Source organism: Lagenorhynchus albirostris, chromosome 20 (assembly GCF_949774975.1).
Source record: "Lagenorhynchus albirostris chromosome 20, mLagAlb1.1, whole genome shotgun sequence".
In the NCBI taxonomy this organism is placed as follows: domain Eukaryota; kingdom Metazoa; phylum Chordata; class Mammalia; order Artiodactyla; family Delphinidae; genus Lagenorhynchus; species Lagenorhynchus albirostris.
This window is the reverse complement of record NC_083114.1, coordinates 10,225,181-10,239,157: the sequence shown is the minus strand read 5'-3', so window position 1 is coordinate 10,239,157 and position 13,977 is coordinate 10,225,181. Positions and strand designations below refer to the sequence as shown.

Here is a 13,977-nt window from a genome sequence, read left to right as displayed (position 1 = left end):
ACAGTTCCTGTCCGAGGTCCAGTTTTCACTTTCTTCAGTGAAGTAGACCAAGACTGAGAGGGAGCTGCGTGCTGTGCACAGTAAATTAAGTCCTGTGATGTAGATGCTGGCCTGCACTGAATTTTTAAGGTGAGAAAGACACTATTCAGTCAACAGTTTCTGAGCACCTAATCTGGGTTGGGCGCTCGGCTAGGCATGCAGAGGTAGCTGGAGCTTATGTGCGAGTTGGGAGAAAGAGACAGAGACGTAAAGAGTTGGCTTCATCGTATCATGCTAACTGCCGAGATTACAGTGAGCACCATGAGGCTGTGGGTTCCTGAGTGACCTGTAAGTCAAGCGACGTCTGGCTGCTGAGTGACAGCTTGATTCAAACCGATCAGAGCTGTAAGTAATACAGGTTTCCAAGTCACCACCTCTGAGGTTACTGCACTGATACAATGTCCCACCCAACTGTCGACCCAGCCCTGAGAAGGCCACAAACCTCAGCCATATCGTTGCTTTTGGATCCACTGCTCTTGCTGTTTTGTAGTTTAACTATGGCTGTGTGTGTTTTTTTTTTCAGGCAGCCAGCTCCGATCCGAGGATTCTGGATTGTCCCTGACATTCTGGGGCCTACGATGATCTGCATCACCAGTAACTACGAATGCCTCATAAGGCCTTTACTGTACGTACCCCTTTGTATTCCCACGCAGCTCTCATTAATTCTGCAGAATCTAAGCTGGGAAGATGTCCTTAGTAACCGGACTGAAGATACATGGTTTATGCTTTGGTTTCTGACTTGAGGGTTGGAGGGAGGGTTATTTCTGTTGCTCCTGCCATCTCTGGAAGGATTTATTTAAGGCATAATTTCTGGCATCTCCTTTAGCTAGCGGAGGGTTAAGAACTTTATCCAAGTGTGGAAAGAATACTAAGATACTGAACTCCATCATTAATATGAGTTAGATTTAATGATCTTTCTTTTTCTTTTTTTAACCACGCCACATGGCATGCGGGATCTTAGCTCCCGGACCAGGGATCGAACCCTCGCCCCCTGCAGTGGGAGCGCAGAGTCTTAACCACTGGACTGCCAGGGAGGTCCCTGATTTAATGATTTTAAACTTTATGTGCCAGGCTCAGAAGTAAGCCTCCGGCAATCAGAGCAACCCTGCACTAAAGACAGCACCGTTATCCTCATTTTGTAGAGGAGGGATCAGGGACAGAGAGGTTATGTACATTGGCCAGAGTCACAGGGAACACAGAGAACTGGGCTGCAAAGACCGGGCTTTCTGACTTCAAAGTCCAGTTTCTCCATCTCTGCCAGACTCATAGGCACATCACAGAATATGTAGACGCTGGAAGAAAGGTGGTATATAGCTGAACTCATAACCTTTGTTCCCCTTAAGGAACCCATATTAAGCTATAAGTACCGTTTTCAACAGCTTTGGAAGGTCATTCTGAGTTTTATAAATGCAGTTATAAGAGTGTCTAACAAGCCACTGGAGTACTGGAACACTAGACGCCTTTCCCCCCAGTCTCTTGGTGTCATTTGAAGGCATGTGCTTCTAGATATTGACGTAGTTCAAAACACTGGCATTAATTTACTGTCCTTAGAAGGATTTCCATACTCTTTGAGAAGTGACATCATTTGGAAAAGAAAATAATTCACTATCAATTTTGTGATATTTATACTACAAGAGACTAAAAACTAGCAAGACTGAACAAAAGTAATAAAATCACTACAAAAAACTGCCTTTTTGCCTGTTGCCTCAGCATGTTTTTAAAATCCTACCCTACCTTTAGTAAAATAAGACCTAGTCATACTAGGATACTTCAGAATAAAAACATGAATCCCAAAGGCGAAAAAAACTTCTAAATATTAGTGACCTAGATACCTTCAAATCATGTTTCTGCCAACTCTCTGAAATACAAGTTGTCTATGAAGTAATGTTATTAACAAACTCCCAGATTTGAATCATTGCAAAGTAAGTCATTGGCCATGCTGTTAAAGTTTGCAGTCTTTCAAGCTTTCTGAAATTGCCATTGAGAGTATTTGTAACACTTCATAGTTTCTTATATCCTCAGAATTCTGGATAAGTGTGATTTAGGTTTTCCTATACTTACAGCAAGTAACTCCATGGTAAATTTTATTTTTCTTTTATTTTGCAGAAGCACAGTCCATCCAGTGTCTCCTCCCCTGCTTTGTACCCGAGAGGATGTTGAAGTGGCAGAGTCTCCCCTCCGTATTCTGGCTGAAACCCCGGATTCCTTTGAAAAACATATTAGAAGCATTCTGCAACGCAGTGTTGCAAATCCAGCATTTTTGAAGTATGTAATTTAGGGCGTATCAGTTTTAAAAACTGGCTCTCTTCTCTGTTTTGTAATTACTCTTCAGCCTGTCCTCAGCTATTTCTTTTCGTATACTTTTTACTATGTTGGAGTTGGAAGAAACACAGGGCATATTTAATCAGCTAGTGAGAATAGAGAGAGAATACACAGATGTGGAAGCATTTGAGAAAGACAAACAGGAAGTGTAAAAAGACGTGAGTCTGTCTTCAGTTGTTTTACCCAGCTGAGCAAAGTAATGACAGAAACTTTTTTTTGTTTTTAAGATCATCTGAAAAAGATACGGCTCCTCCTCCCGAAGAATGCCTTCAGCTCATCAGCAGAGCCACCCAGGTGTTCAGAGAACAGTACATTCTTAAACAGGACCTGGCAAAGGAGGAGATTCAGCGGAGGTAGGATGGCCTCTGTTCACATACCAGTCAGTCCCTGGCTGGGAGCTGACACTGTATAATGGCCTAGACCTGGCTTTTGATTAAATTTCTTTTTGTTCTTGAAGGGTCAAATTGTTATGTGACCAAAAAAAGAAACAACTAGAAGATCTCAATTATTGTCGAGAGGAGAGGTAAGTGCCAAGACAAGGGAGAAAAAAAAATAGTTCAGCTAGACTGGAACTGTGTCTCACCCTAAGATACTGAACCACATTAGCTGGCTTCACCATCAAGGTGCACTCCTAGAGACTCTTGCTTTTTATGCCATTAGGAAAAGTCTGCGGGAAGTGGCCGAGCGCTTAGCTGACAAATATGAGGAAGCCAAGGAAAAACAAGAAGATATCGTGACCAGGTCAGTGGGCCGTGTAACTGTATAACATTCCGTTCCCTACTCAGGTCAGGTACTACTAGTGTTATTAAGTCCTCGGGTGCTAGATACCCCTCTGAGGTGTATTCTACGGAAGACAGTGCAGTGATGCTTTCCCCAAACCCATCCTGTGGAGGCCTCCTTCACAGACACCAGATTCCTAAATTAGGAGCTTTAGTTAGGATTGTGTTCCTCCTAAGGAGCTGAGATGTTTGCTTACCTCTTCTACAGGATGAAAAAAGTACTTCACAGTTTTCACTCTCAGCTCCCAGTTCTCTCTGACAGTGAGAGAGACATGAAGAAAGAATTACAGCTGATACCTGATCAACTTCGACATTTGGGCAATGCCATCAAACAGGTAGGAATGGACACAAGGTGGCTACCTCTGGTACTTTTTAAAGTGTTCCTTCTACAGAAAATAATTTTATAAAATGTAAAAAGAACATACTGAAACAGATACTATGAAAATGTATAGCAAACCATAGCTAAAGTGTCTGTGTTCTGTTTGATACTCAAGGTTACTATGAAAAAAGACTATCAGCAACGAAAGATGGAAAAGGTACTAAGTCCTCAGAAGCCCACCATTACTCTCAGCGCCTACCAGCGAAAATGCATTCAGTCCATCCTGAAGGAGGAGTAAGTACCAATCAACTGTTAGTGCGAGGTAGTTTTTCCTTTGCAAAATGCCAAAATCAACCCTTCTTTGCCCAGATAAGACCACTTGACATTTGCATGTCAAGTAATTACCAGGACAGGAAGTGTATGATGCTGATAGATAAGGACTTAAAAGTTGAGAGGGTTAAAAAGGATGTCTTTCTTTATAATTTTGCTATGTGGTCAAGGTATTCCCCAGTGAATATGTTCAAAAATATTTCCAGCAGTTCCACTACTATATTTGCTACCTCTAGCCTTAAACGAATTACCATTACTATCCATCTGAAACCTTAAGCCGTTAATTCTAGCAGAGCACTTCTAAGATACTTCAGTATTACTGAGGTCTTACGAATCAATATTAATGGTTTATTCATTTGTTGTATTACCCAAAGTGAGTAACTTTATGATTTTACAGGGGTGAGCACATAAGAGAAATGGTGAAGCAAATTAACGATATCCGAAATCATGTAAACTTCTGACACCACCAGGAACAGATTCACACCTGAAATTAACACAAGTGAAGGCTTAAACTCATTGTAAAACGAACAGGTAGCATTATCTAATTTATAAAGAGGCATTTTAAAGGATGAACTTTGGTGTGGTTGTTCATCACTTTTTATACTTGTTTTATAATGACTGAATAAATGCTTTTATTTAAAAACTGGAATGTGGTTTATATACAAGCTCAAGTATATGATTGTATTCAGCAAGGGCCTAGGATTTAAAAGGAAAAAAAAAGCGCCCAAGACTTTCAGCTGCACACTGCCAGACCTCCGTGAACCCTACTGAGTTTTCTTGATATTTGAACAAGAATAAAAGCTGCATTTTAACGTAGCAGCACCAGAAATATGATTCTGAAGAGGGACAGAACCCTAGGACTCAAAGGAAAAGGCCACACAGTATACTAGACAGCAGCTTTTTTAATTTGAACACTTTCTTCTTAAGGACACGCCTTCAGTACAGTTAACAAATGGTTATACCTGAAATCTGCTCACAGCAGAACTCGGTATCCACAATTGCAAGGCCACTGCTGGCTCACTTCCTCGACAGGCAGTATTTCCTTTCAGAGCTGAGTTCGGCTGCGCTCTGTGTCCCAGTACATGTCACTGAGTGGGTATGAGGTGCACATGTAGGATCTCAAATGGAGAAACAAATAGCTTGGTATACAGTATATGATTTTGTCTTTTAGCATTAGGTAATATTTTTATACCTGCCAATGAGTTCTGAAAGGTAATACTGTACCTGCCTAGAAATGGCTGAGTGACTGCCAATTAAAAGCCACATGGTAAGGTAGGTTACAGGTAAGAGGTAAATCAGGTTAGACATGCATGAGAACACGTGTACACAGACTGAATACAAGCACAGGAACACTCGTGAAACCCAGCTGACCTTTTCTTTTGTCTTGAAGGGCTAAATACTACCTTCTAAATCAGTTTCCCATTTATAAAGAAAACCCAGTTTAAAGAAGTGTTTCATACCAGAAGTAGAGACTGTTAACAAAACCTAGTCTCAGTTTGGGTTTTTCTAGCATATTTTTCTCAAAAAACTGGGTTCCAACAATTTGCATCTGCCACTGTAGAGACTGCTAACAGTTTCCTAATCATGAATTTTATTGGCCCAGTACCATCTTATGGAGAAAAACATCAGCATCAGCAAGGTACCCCGTCTCAGCCAAGCAGTTCCCTGGGAGTTGTAGTTCAGTTCGTTCAGGAAGGTTATGAATTATCCATCTTGATTTATGGTGCCAATTTTAATAATCTGAAACAAATTAGCTTGGAGTTTATCCAAGGGACTAGTCTGACACTAATATAATTTAAAGTGATTGCATTTTTGGAATTAATAAAATTCCCTGTAACTCAATGAGGATACATGTTTCCTTTAAAGGAAACAGAGTAGTACTTTATACAAAGGGACTTTAGACCAATTAAAATAATGCTTCATGCATGCAAGCCTATAGCACTATTTCCATAATTAGTGTTTACTTCAAAATTCATAATCATGAATGTAAGACTACAGCAATAGCCCAAGGAATGAGGTATGTAGGCCTTACCTTGTCCTGTCCTATGGAAGACAGAAATAAAGATCTTTAGGGCTAGTCCATTATGACTTCATTTATAACAATTAAAGTTGTAGCTTTATGTGAGCCAAACAAGCTACTCAATCCACTTAATTTCCATATGGTTCCTTCAAGTACTCTGCCGTTACACAACACCAATCACAAAAATTTGAAAACAACAGTTTTACTTTTGAACCATCTGTATGATGAATTAAACGGTGTAGTCTTCCACTGGCTAACAGTACTGCAGGTAAACAGTGAATATAAATCCATTCTGTGCTTTCTGCAACACTTCATAAGGCTACGGCAAAGACAACCTGTTCATTGAAACTTTATCCACACAGGAAAGGAATCTAATCTCATAGAAATGACAAAGCAGATTTCCAAACTGATCAACTAACTGGGTTTTCCCCAACTTCACCATAAGCATTATCACACTCCAGGTCTAAAATATAAAAGAAAAATACAAAATGGGTATCTGCCAAACCTAGTTATCACCATTTTTGTATTTGACACTTCTGAAACAAGTATGTACTCAGGCCCACTGACTCGAGTTGAAAATAAAATAAGCAGCAGACTTATAAATTTATACTAGATGTTGTCAGACATAGCTTGTTTTATTAATATTTTTTCCACTGATCCAATAACTAAACTAAAACAGTTTTCAGGAGAGTAGATGGTGCCAGTTCACCTTGACCCTGGTACCTGTGAGTCCACGAAACTTACCCAGGTAGCAGGAAAAGTGCTTCCAAACAGTTTCTTGTGCTTTTCCTTTAACCTCAACTTCCAATAGCCCCAGCCAAGTTTGCAAGTCCTCCTAATTAATTCGGTTCCAATTCCATTGAATTGGTTGTCTGCCACCGTCTTATGGTTCTCAGGCAAGTTTCAGTAGCATTTAAGGTCCTCCAATGCAAGATAAAATGGTTAAAAAAAAAAATACACTGAGCTAGGAAATACAGTCACTAGCCAGTGGGCTGCTCTCAAACTTCATATTTTAATATAAAATATTCATACGGCATACTCCACCTCTGTCTGCTAGCTGAATACTGTTACTGATGAACTCTAGACAACAGAAACAAATTCTCTCTTGCAACAGCTATGAACAGGAAATGCCATTTCAAACACTACTGGGACGGTGCTGAAGGGCAGGGAAATGTTGACTAAAGCAGGCAAGGAAACAGCACTTCCTCCATCACCAAATCTGATCCCACACTCCCTGGAATCAGGTCTGGAGTCTGGCTAGCGTTCCCAGTTGAAAGGTCTTTTTTACTGCAAATTACCCTGGCTGTTTGCTGCTCCGTGCCGCACAGTCTCCCCACTAGAATTAAGCATTTCTCCAGTCTTCCTTTTTCTGTGTGTGACTTCTTCTTCAGTTAAGAGTTAAATAATAATTAATGTTGCTCTAAAGATGAGTTAAAAACCCAAAGTGCAGGCTAGAGTCCTGCCATGAGGGTGTCATGTCTCAGGGAGCTGGTTAATGTCTGTCAGTTTGGTATCGTTCAGAATTGCCCGGATTCTCTCCAAGGAGTCTGCTTGCCGGATCCGCTCTAACTGCACCTAGAGAAATAATGCAGCGAGGTAAGTGCAGACGGCTCCTGCCTAGACCTTCTGGTTTACTCTGACTGGTTTAGCTGAAATGGAGATTAACTCAACAGAAACTACTCACTTCAAAGAAAAGAGGTAGCAAGAACAATTAAGTCCAAAAAACAATTCCCCAAAGCTGCTGTGTAACAGACCCAGTATAAGGTGCTGGGACTATGGAGATGAATGAGACCTGATCCTTGACCTCTGAGAACCCACAGTTCAGCTGGGGGAAAAGAACAAGCTTATATAGAGTTTTAGCACAATATACTAAATGTCACTATACCAGCTTGGGGACCTAGAGAGGGTTCCACAGGGAGGACAAAGCTAAGCAGGGCCCTGGAAGAAAGGAGCAAGGGGGCCATGCTTCCAGAGGGAACACGTGCTGTGGGCAAGGAACCACAAGTAGTTTTTAAAAATTAGAACATAGAATATAAAATGTAAGGCAGAGAGATGGACAAAACATAGGGATAGGCCTGGCTGGGAAGTCTTACATGCTACGCTAAGGACTTTATATTTTACCCTTAAGGGCCAGCAAGGAAGAAGAAAAGAGTTTCCAGCTTAAATGACCAGGCCGGCATTTGGAGCTGGGGCAGGGGCAGCCATAATTTCTAATCCTCTAGCTATTGTCAGTGGGCCAGTCAGGGATTAGCAAATTCTCCTGGGTACCAAGAACCCCAAAAGTGCCTCCTCAGCGTTCTGTCTAGGGGTTCCCCAAATGCCTCACCTGAAGGGTCTGAGAAAGCTTTACAAAATCTCTCTGGACTTGTTCACTGACATCTAGTTCTGTCTGCAACCTCTGAGCTTTGTTCTTCTCTTCAAACATTAGTTGTTCAACAGTAACCTAAAAAAATACAAGGTTTGAATGAGGATTAATGCTGGAGAGCCATACGTCAAATCACTCAGGAAATCTAGGCACTTGTCATTTCCTACTACTAGAGAGGAAAGGTGGGTGCCCATCATATTCCTGTATCCTGTTAGTCTCCCTTTGACTCTATCTTTACAGGGCAAGGGTGCACATTGCCTAAGGTACTTGTTCTAGGTCCTAAAATGAACTGAGTATGAGAGCCAAATTAAAAATGAATGAAAGCGCCGCACTCCACCCCTCAACCCCAGCAGCCTGGTGACAATGATTAATCATCAAAAAGCAGCTGCACGGGGCTTCCCTGGTGGCGCAGTGGTTGAGAGTCCGCCTGCCGATGCAGGGGACACGGGTTCGTGCCCCGGTCCGGGAAGATCCCACATGCCGCGGAGCGGCTGGACCCGTGAGCCATGGCCGCTGAGCCTGCGCATCCGGAGCCTGTGCTCCGCAACGGGAGAGGCCACAGCAGTGAGAGGCCCGTGTACTGCAAAAAAAAAAAAAGCAGCTGCTGTATGATCAGTAGCTGTCACAGCAACAGGACAGGATCTTTAGGGATTTCCTCTGACAACCACAACAGTCAAGCATCTGCCAGGAAAATTCTCAATGAATATGCCTTAGGCAGCCCCAGCTATCCCCCAGTCTTCCTTACAGGGAAACTCTTCAGGAGGACCCCCTGTGCAGGAGCCTTTCTAAAAACAGAGAACTATTAAATAACACATACACAACACTTTTACACTTAAAGGTTAGATAACAGCCCACCAAAACCAAACTTCCCCTCCAGTTGGCCCCATGCATTTTTATTCTGACAGGACTAATCAGAATTTAGGCAGCAAATATGGTTCAGTACAGTATTCCAGAAACCAATCGAATGGAATGGCACTTCCACAGCAATGCTTCTGGCTATGGCAGCGCCAAGTTTGGTTCATGGCCTTTAGCTCAACGCCTAAAAAGCCAGTTAAGCCTGTGACACAGACCTCCAGAGCTGGCAGTGTGCACATCTAACCCAACTGAGATAAAGTCATTCCATTTTCTTTCTGCAAGTGGAGAGTCTTGCCAACTTTCAGAAGGTGGCACTATTTCAAAGCAGCAAGGCTTTGTTTTTTAAACAGCGAAGATGTGATTCTACATTCTTCACACTGCTTTTTTACGAAACTACCAACAAAAATGTCACCTTAGCAGCAGTTTCTTTCTTTAACTGTTCTTCCAAAGTGATCTTCATCTCCTGAAGGCTCTCAAGCTGTTGAGACTTCTCTCTTAATGTGGACTCCAACTGTGAAAAAGGGAAAAGCTGAAACACACAGAAACTCCCTACAGGTCACAGCACATCTGCCTGGAGGAGCCTGCAGCCTGGAGAAATGCACCCAAGCTCACATCCTCCTAGGCCCTGGATACTGGCTATGCTTGGAATGCTCTTCTTACCCTTTGATATCTGTGGATCTTCTATTGATTCTTCAAGACCTACTCTTTCTCTTATTAAACATTTATTAGGCACCTCCTATGTTCTAAGGCCTGGGGATGGAAAAATCAGGAGAGACAGACATGTAAGTTAACTATGCCATGTGAACATGGATGAAGAAGCACTTAATTCTGCCAGAAAAGTTGGGAAGGGCTTCCTTGAAGAGATGACATCTGACCCTTAAAGGGTGGTAAGCGGGAGGCGGAGGGAGATACTCCAAAAAGAGGGAGTTGACGTATAAAAAAATGAGTTAAAGAACTGAGGTGAGCTCTTGCTACATTACAGCACAGAGTTCTGGGGCCCTGGAGGCTGAGGCCGGAGAGGCAGTGGTGAGGCAGGAGATCCCAGCTGGGCTATAGATAAAGGGAACTACTGAAGGGTTTTAAACTAGACTGCTCACAGTCAAGTGAGCAGTTTCAATATGAAAATGAAATGAAATGAATGAATATGAAATGAATATGAAAATGCAATTTGAAGGGGATCAATTTTGGAGGCAGGGAAAGAAGTTAGGCTGTTACAATGAGCCAGGTGAGCACTGAAGTCAACCCAAACAGTGGCAGAGGGAGTGGGAAAGGTGGGACACGTTGGAACGCTGGCGACTTTTGCCAGTGTAACCTGATAGCACAGTGGGAGCCAAAGCCTGATTGTAGTGGGCTGAGGAGTGACTGGGAGGTCAGGCAGTGGAGATGACTCTTTCAAGAACTCTGGGTATAAAAGGAAAAAGGACTGGTAGCTGTAGAAAGAAGTACAATCCAAAGAGAAACTTCTCCCCTCTTACCAGGAGACCTCTGAGATTGGTTATGCATAATGGAAAAGACAAATAAAGAGGCAGAAGTTCAAGGCCCACACTGGAAGGGGAAAATGGAGAGGATGCCAGGAAAAGATGTGACATCACGACCCAGTCAAAGCACATGTGCAGTGACATAAGACTAGTCAGAACAGGTCACCCTTTCCTCTGAAGAAGCGAGAAGGCTGGGAAGCAAAGCAGGAGAGCATGCGACCGAGGAGCTGAAGGTGGGCCCTGCTCACGACGGGGGCACAAGGCTGCCACGCGCTGTCACAAGGGGGCGAGCTGAGCGGCGACTGAAACGTCCACTGTGAGGAATGGAAAGGAGAGGGGCTTCCCTGGTGGCACAGTGGTTGAGAATCTACCTGCCAATGCAGGGGACACGGGTTCGAGCCCTGGTCTGGGAAGATCCCACATGCCGCGGAGCAACTGGACCCGTGAGCCACAACTACTGAGCCTGCGCGTCTGGAGCCTGTGCTCCGCAACGAGAGGCCGCGACAGTGAGAGGCCCGCGCACTGCGATGAAGAGTGGCCTCCGCTCGCCGCAACTAGAGAAAGCCGTTGCACAGAAACGAAGACCCAACACAGCCAGCCAGCCAGCCATCCACCCATAAATAAATTAAATAAATAAATAAATAAATAAAATAAAATTTTAAAAAAGAGCAAATGAAAGGCTACTGAGCAGCACCTGGAAGCAAGACCACGCAGTGTTCCTCATTCCAGTGGAACCAGCAGCTGGGGGCAGAGGCATAGAAGGTGGACACCAGGATTAATCCAGGGTTAGGCAGTATCAAGTGAGGGTAGCACAAGAACAAGGAATCGGGGGCTTGCAGGAGTTAGTGGGAGACTAGTTGAAGACGCAAGCCATGTCAGATGCTGCTTAGAAGGAAAGAAAGAAAGAAGTTGCTGAAACCAGTGGAAAAGGAAAAGTTTAAGGAAGTGAAGGTCTGAATGAGGTACTCAGACAGATGAACCTACGGGATTAAGGGCTGGAAAGATGGTAGACAGGGGTCAGGGGCATGAGCGTGGAGTGAGATGTCAGAAGTGGGGCAAGGTGCAGGCAGGAGTGTGGCAAGGCAGGGCAGCACAGCAGCAAAGGTCATTGAGTCAATGAATAACGAGGCCAGTAAGCTGAATGGGGTCATCTACCAAAAGGTGTTCATGGTGTCTAAGAGAAGGAGACTCTAAGCCAACTAGAAAACATCACCTCCTGTTTGTAAAAGATTTTGTAGCTTTAAGTATCTAAGTATTTTGTAGCTTTAAGTATCTATCAGGTCAAGACCACAGCTTGCCTGTCCTTCCACCACAGTGGAAGCTCCAGGCTAAGTCACATCGTAGTCTTCCCTGTACCTCCTCCAGTCAACACAGAGCAGGCTCTCATTAAATGGTCTCTACCATCATCACGCCCATATTCCACTGTATTTTTCCCAGGAGTTGCTTGAAGGCAGGGACTATGTCCTAACTATATTTCATTCCTTGAGTCTAGCACAGTAGGATTCAATAAATAAATACTGGCTGCTGACAGAGTCAATCTGAAACTCATGAAACTCACCTGTCCTTTTTCTACTTTTATTCTTTCTAATTCAGCTTTTAGGCTAGAAATGGAAGCTAGGAGGAAAAAAGGAGGAGACATGTTAGCATTTATTCATTATTTTGCATTTAAATTTTTTCTTAAAACACCCCTTTCCCCCATAAGCTCAATCTCATGCAATGAAAGTCAAATGCTGTACTGAACACAGTGGGCAGAATGGGGGTGAGGGACCAACACCCCTTTCTCAAAATTATCCCCAACCAATCAGCATCATAATCAAGCTCAGGAAAAGTGAGAGTCCACACGAGAACACCATGGCATAAACTGTCTCTGCATCAAATACCTACACCTAGCTCGGGGGTGTGGGGGGGAGCTAATCCCAGCAGGAGTCTGTTAACACTTCTGAGTTCTGCAAGGAAATGCCACCCATCTACTCATATTCCCCAGTGTCTGGGTTCAAGTCCTGAATTTCCTATCTATTAGTAATTGCCAGAGAGGCCACCAGAGCCCCTAAAAAGATGATTTTGGGTTTTTTTTTTTAACTCCTAATCACTGGATATATCAACATCCAGAGAAAGGGACTGAGTCCTTACTTAGTTCTTTCCTATACTTTTTTGTTTTCTACATTCTAAGACTGTTATAACCAGAGAAAAAGTTTTATTTAGTGCCTTCAATTCTAAACTACATCACTTTTATCTTCACCTATTTCTTCCTTGCAGTTTTCTATTTCTAGCTGCAGAGTTTCTTCGAGGTTTTCTTTTAAACACTGTTCTGCTTGAATCTGCTCTTTCAGGAAAAGTATTTCAGCCTTCAGCTTTTCTTCCACGTGATCTGCTGCTGTCCGCACATTAATGATGTTCTCACGGTATTTTAATACCAACTCCCGGAGCGCCTAGATTCAAGAAACAAATGGATATTGGGTTTATAAGGGTGAAAGAAAGTAAACAAAAAAAGCTAAAGATTTTCTGCAACCAGAATTTCAGATGTTGTTTTAGACGGTTCAAACTTTAGGACTTTGATCTCCAACCCACTCTTGGCTTCAAGGGGCAGGTGTTATGCCATGTTATTATTCAGTATGTTAAAGAAATAACATTACTAACCAAAAAACGTGTATGGGTGAACTACATATTTTTCCCTCAAAACTGTTTCATAAATGGAAAAATTAAAATTTGAAGTGACTTACAATGTGGGATTCACTATGAATAGCTTAGACACTTCCACTATTACCCGCTTAAATTTGAAGGGAGTTAGCGAATGAGGACCAAAAAGACTGAAACTCAGAAGCAAGTATGAACTCCAAGAGGACAAAATGTACTTACTTATTCATTTATTTATTCAAACAAACACTTGTTGAACACCTACCACAAAAGCAAAGTACTGTTAGGCCAGAGGCAGGTATGGCAAAAAGAGGCTTTCTAAGGTGATCAGCTGTTTTTCTGTAATAAATTCAGTTTAAATCTTATTTTATTTTTTCCCTAAATTGTTGTTGTCTTCTTTTAAAATTCCTCCTCCACCCACCCCCGCAAATATCCTCCCAATTATATCCTAAAGCAACTCTAAAGTAAAAACTGGGATTCTTAGATAACTACCAAATGTATATATAAATTAAAGAACAGCAGGAAAAAAAAAGGCAGTTTTTCTTGAAAAACTGTATCAAGAAAAATTTCATAAGATTTATTACAGAATCAAGGTTTACAGGCTAGACTGGTTATAACCTTCAAGGATTCGTGGAATTTTTTTTATATCTAGGTACAAAAAGTCCTTATAGAACATGGAAGAGACGAACCTTTCCTGCCAAGTGAAAAGTTTAACAGAGGTGGGAAGTGGTATGCTGACAGCAAAAACAGACAGGTCCCCAACACCTTCTCCTTGATGAGATCAGTCACCAGTTCAGAAAGGAGAGAGAGCTCTCCAGAGTGTCAGTAACCTGAGC

The 13,977-nt window shown here is 42.5% G+C and overlaps 2 protein-coding genes across 7 annotated transcripts in view; one reads left to right on the top strand and one right to left on the bottom strand.

Annotated features, from left to right (window-relative positions):
• The window catches only part of NUP88 (nucleoporin 88), a 30,552-nt gene extending 26,120 nt beyond the window's left edge, over positions 1–4,432 (top strand). For both annotated transcript variants that reach the window (XM_060133909.1, XM_060133908.1), the window contains exons 11-18: positions 563–664; positions 2,146–2,304; positions 2,589–2,714; positions 2,819–2,884; positions 3,022–3,102; positions 3,349–3,475; positions 3,635–3,753; positions 4,187–4,432. In XM_060133909.1, coding sequence (XP_059989892.1) covers positions 563–664; positions 2,146–2,304; positions 2,589–2,714; positions 2,819–2,884; positions 3,022–3,102; positions 3,349–3,475; positions 3,635–3,753; positions 4,187–4,250 — 844 coding nt within the window. In that variant the 3' untranslated portion in view covers positions 4,251–4,432. The remainder of the gene's footprint in view (positions 1–562; positions 665–2,145; positions 2,305–2,588; positions 2,715–2,818; positions 2,885–3,021; positions 3,103–3,348; positions 3,476–3,634; positions 3,754–4,186) is intronic.
• A 241-nt stretch (positions 4,433–4,673) lies between these two features.
• Positions 4,674–13,977, bottom strand: part of RABEP1 (rabaptin, RAB GTPase binding effector protein 1) — a 104,187-nt gene continuing 94,883 nt past the window's right edge. For 2 of the 5 annotated variants that reach the window (XM_060133910.1, XM_060133912.1), the window contains 5 exons: positions 12,747–12,936; positions 12,066–12,121; positions 9,442–9,540; positions 8,136–8,252; positions 4,674–7,384 (listed from right to left, as the gene is read on the bottom strand). In XM_060133910.1, the coding sequence (XP_059989893.1) occupies positions 7,283–7,384; positions 8,136–8,252; positions 9,442–9,540; positions 12,066–12,121; positions 12,747–12,936 (564 nt within the window). In that variant the 3' untranslated portion in view covers positions 4,674–7,282. The remainder of the gene's footprint in view (positions 7,385–8,135; positions 8,253–9,441; positions 9,541–12,065; positions 12,122–12,746; positions 12,937–13,977) is intronic. The other 3 variants (XR_009537518.1, XR_009537517.1, XM_060133911.1) reach the window with 3 other exon arrangements.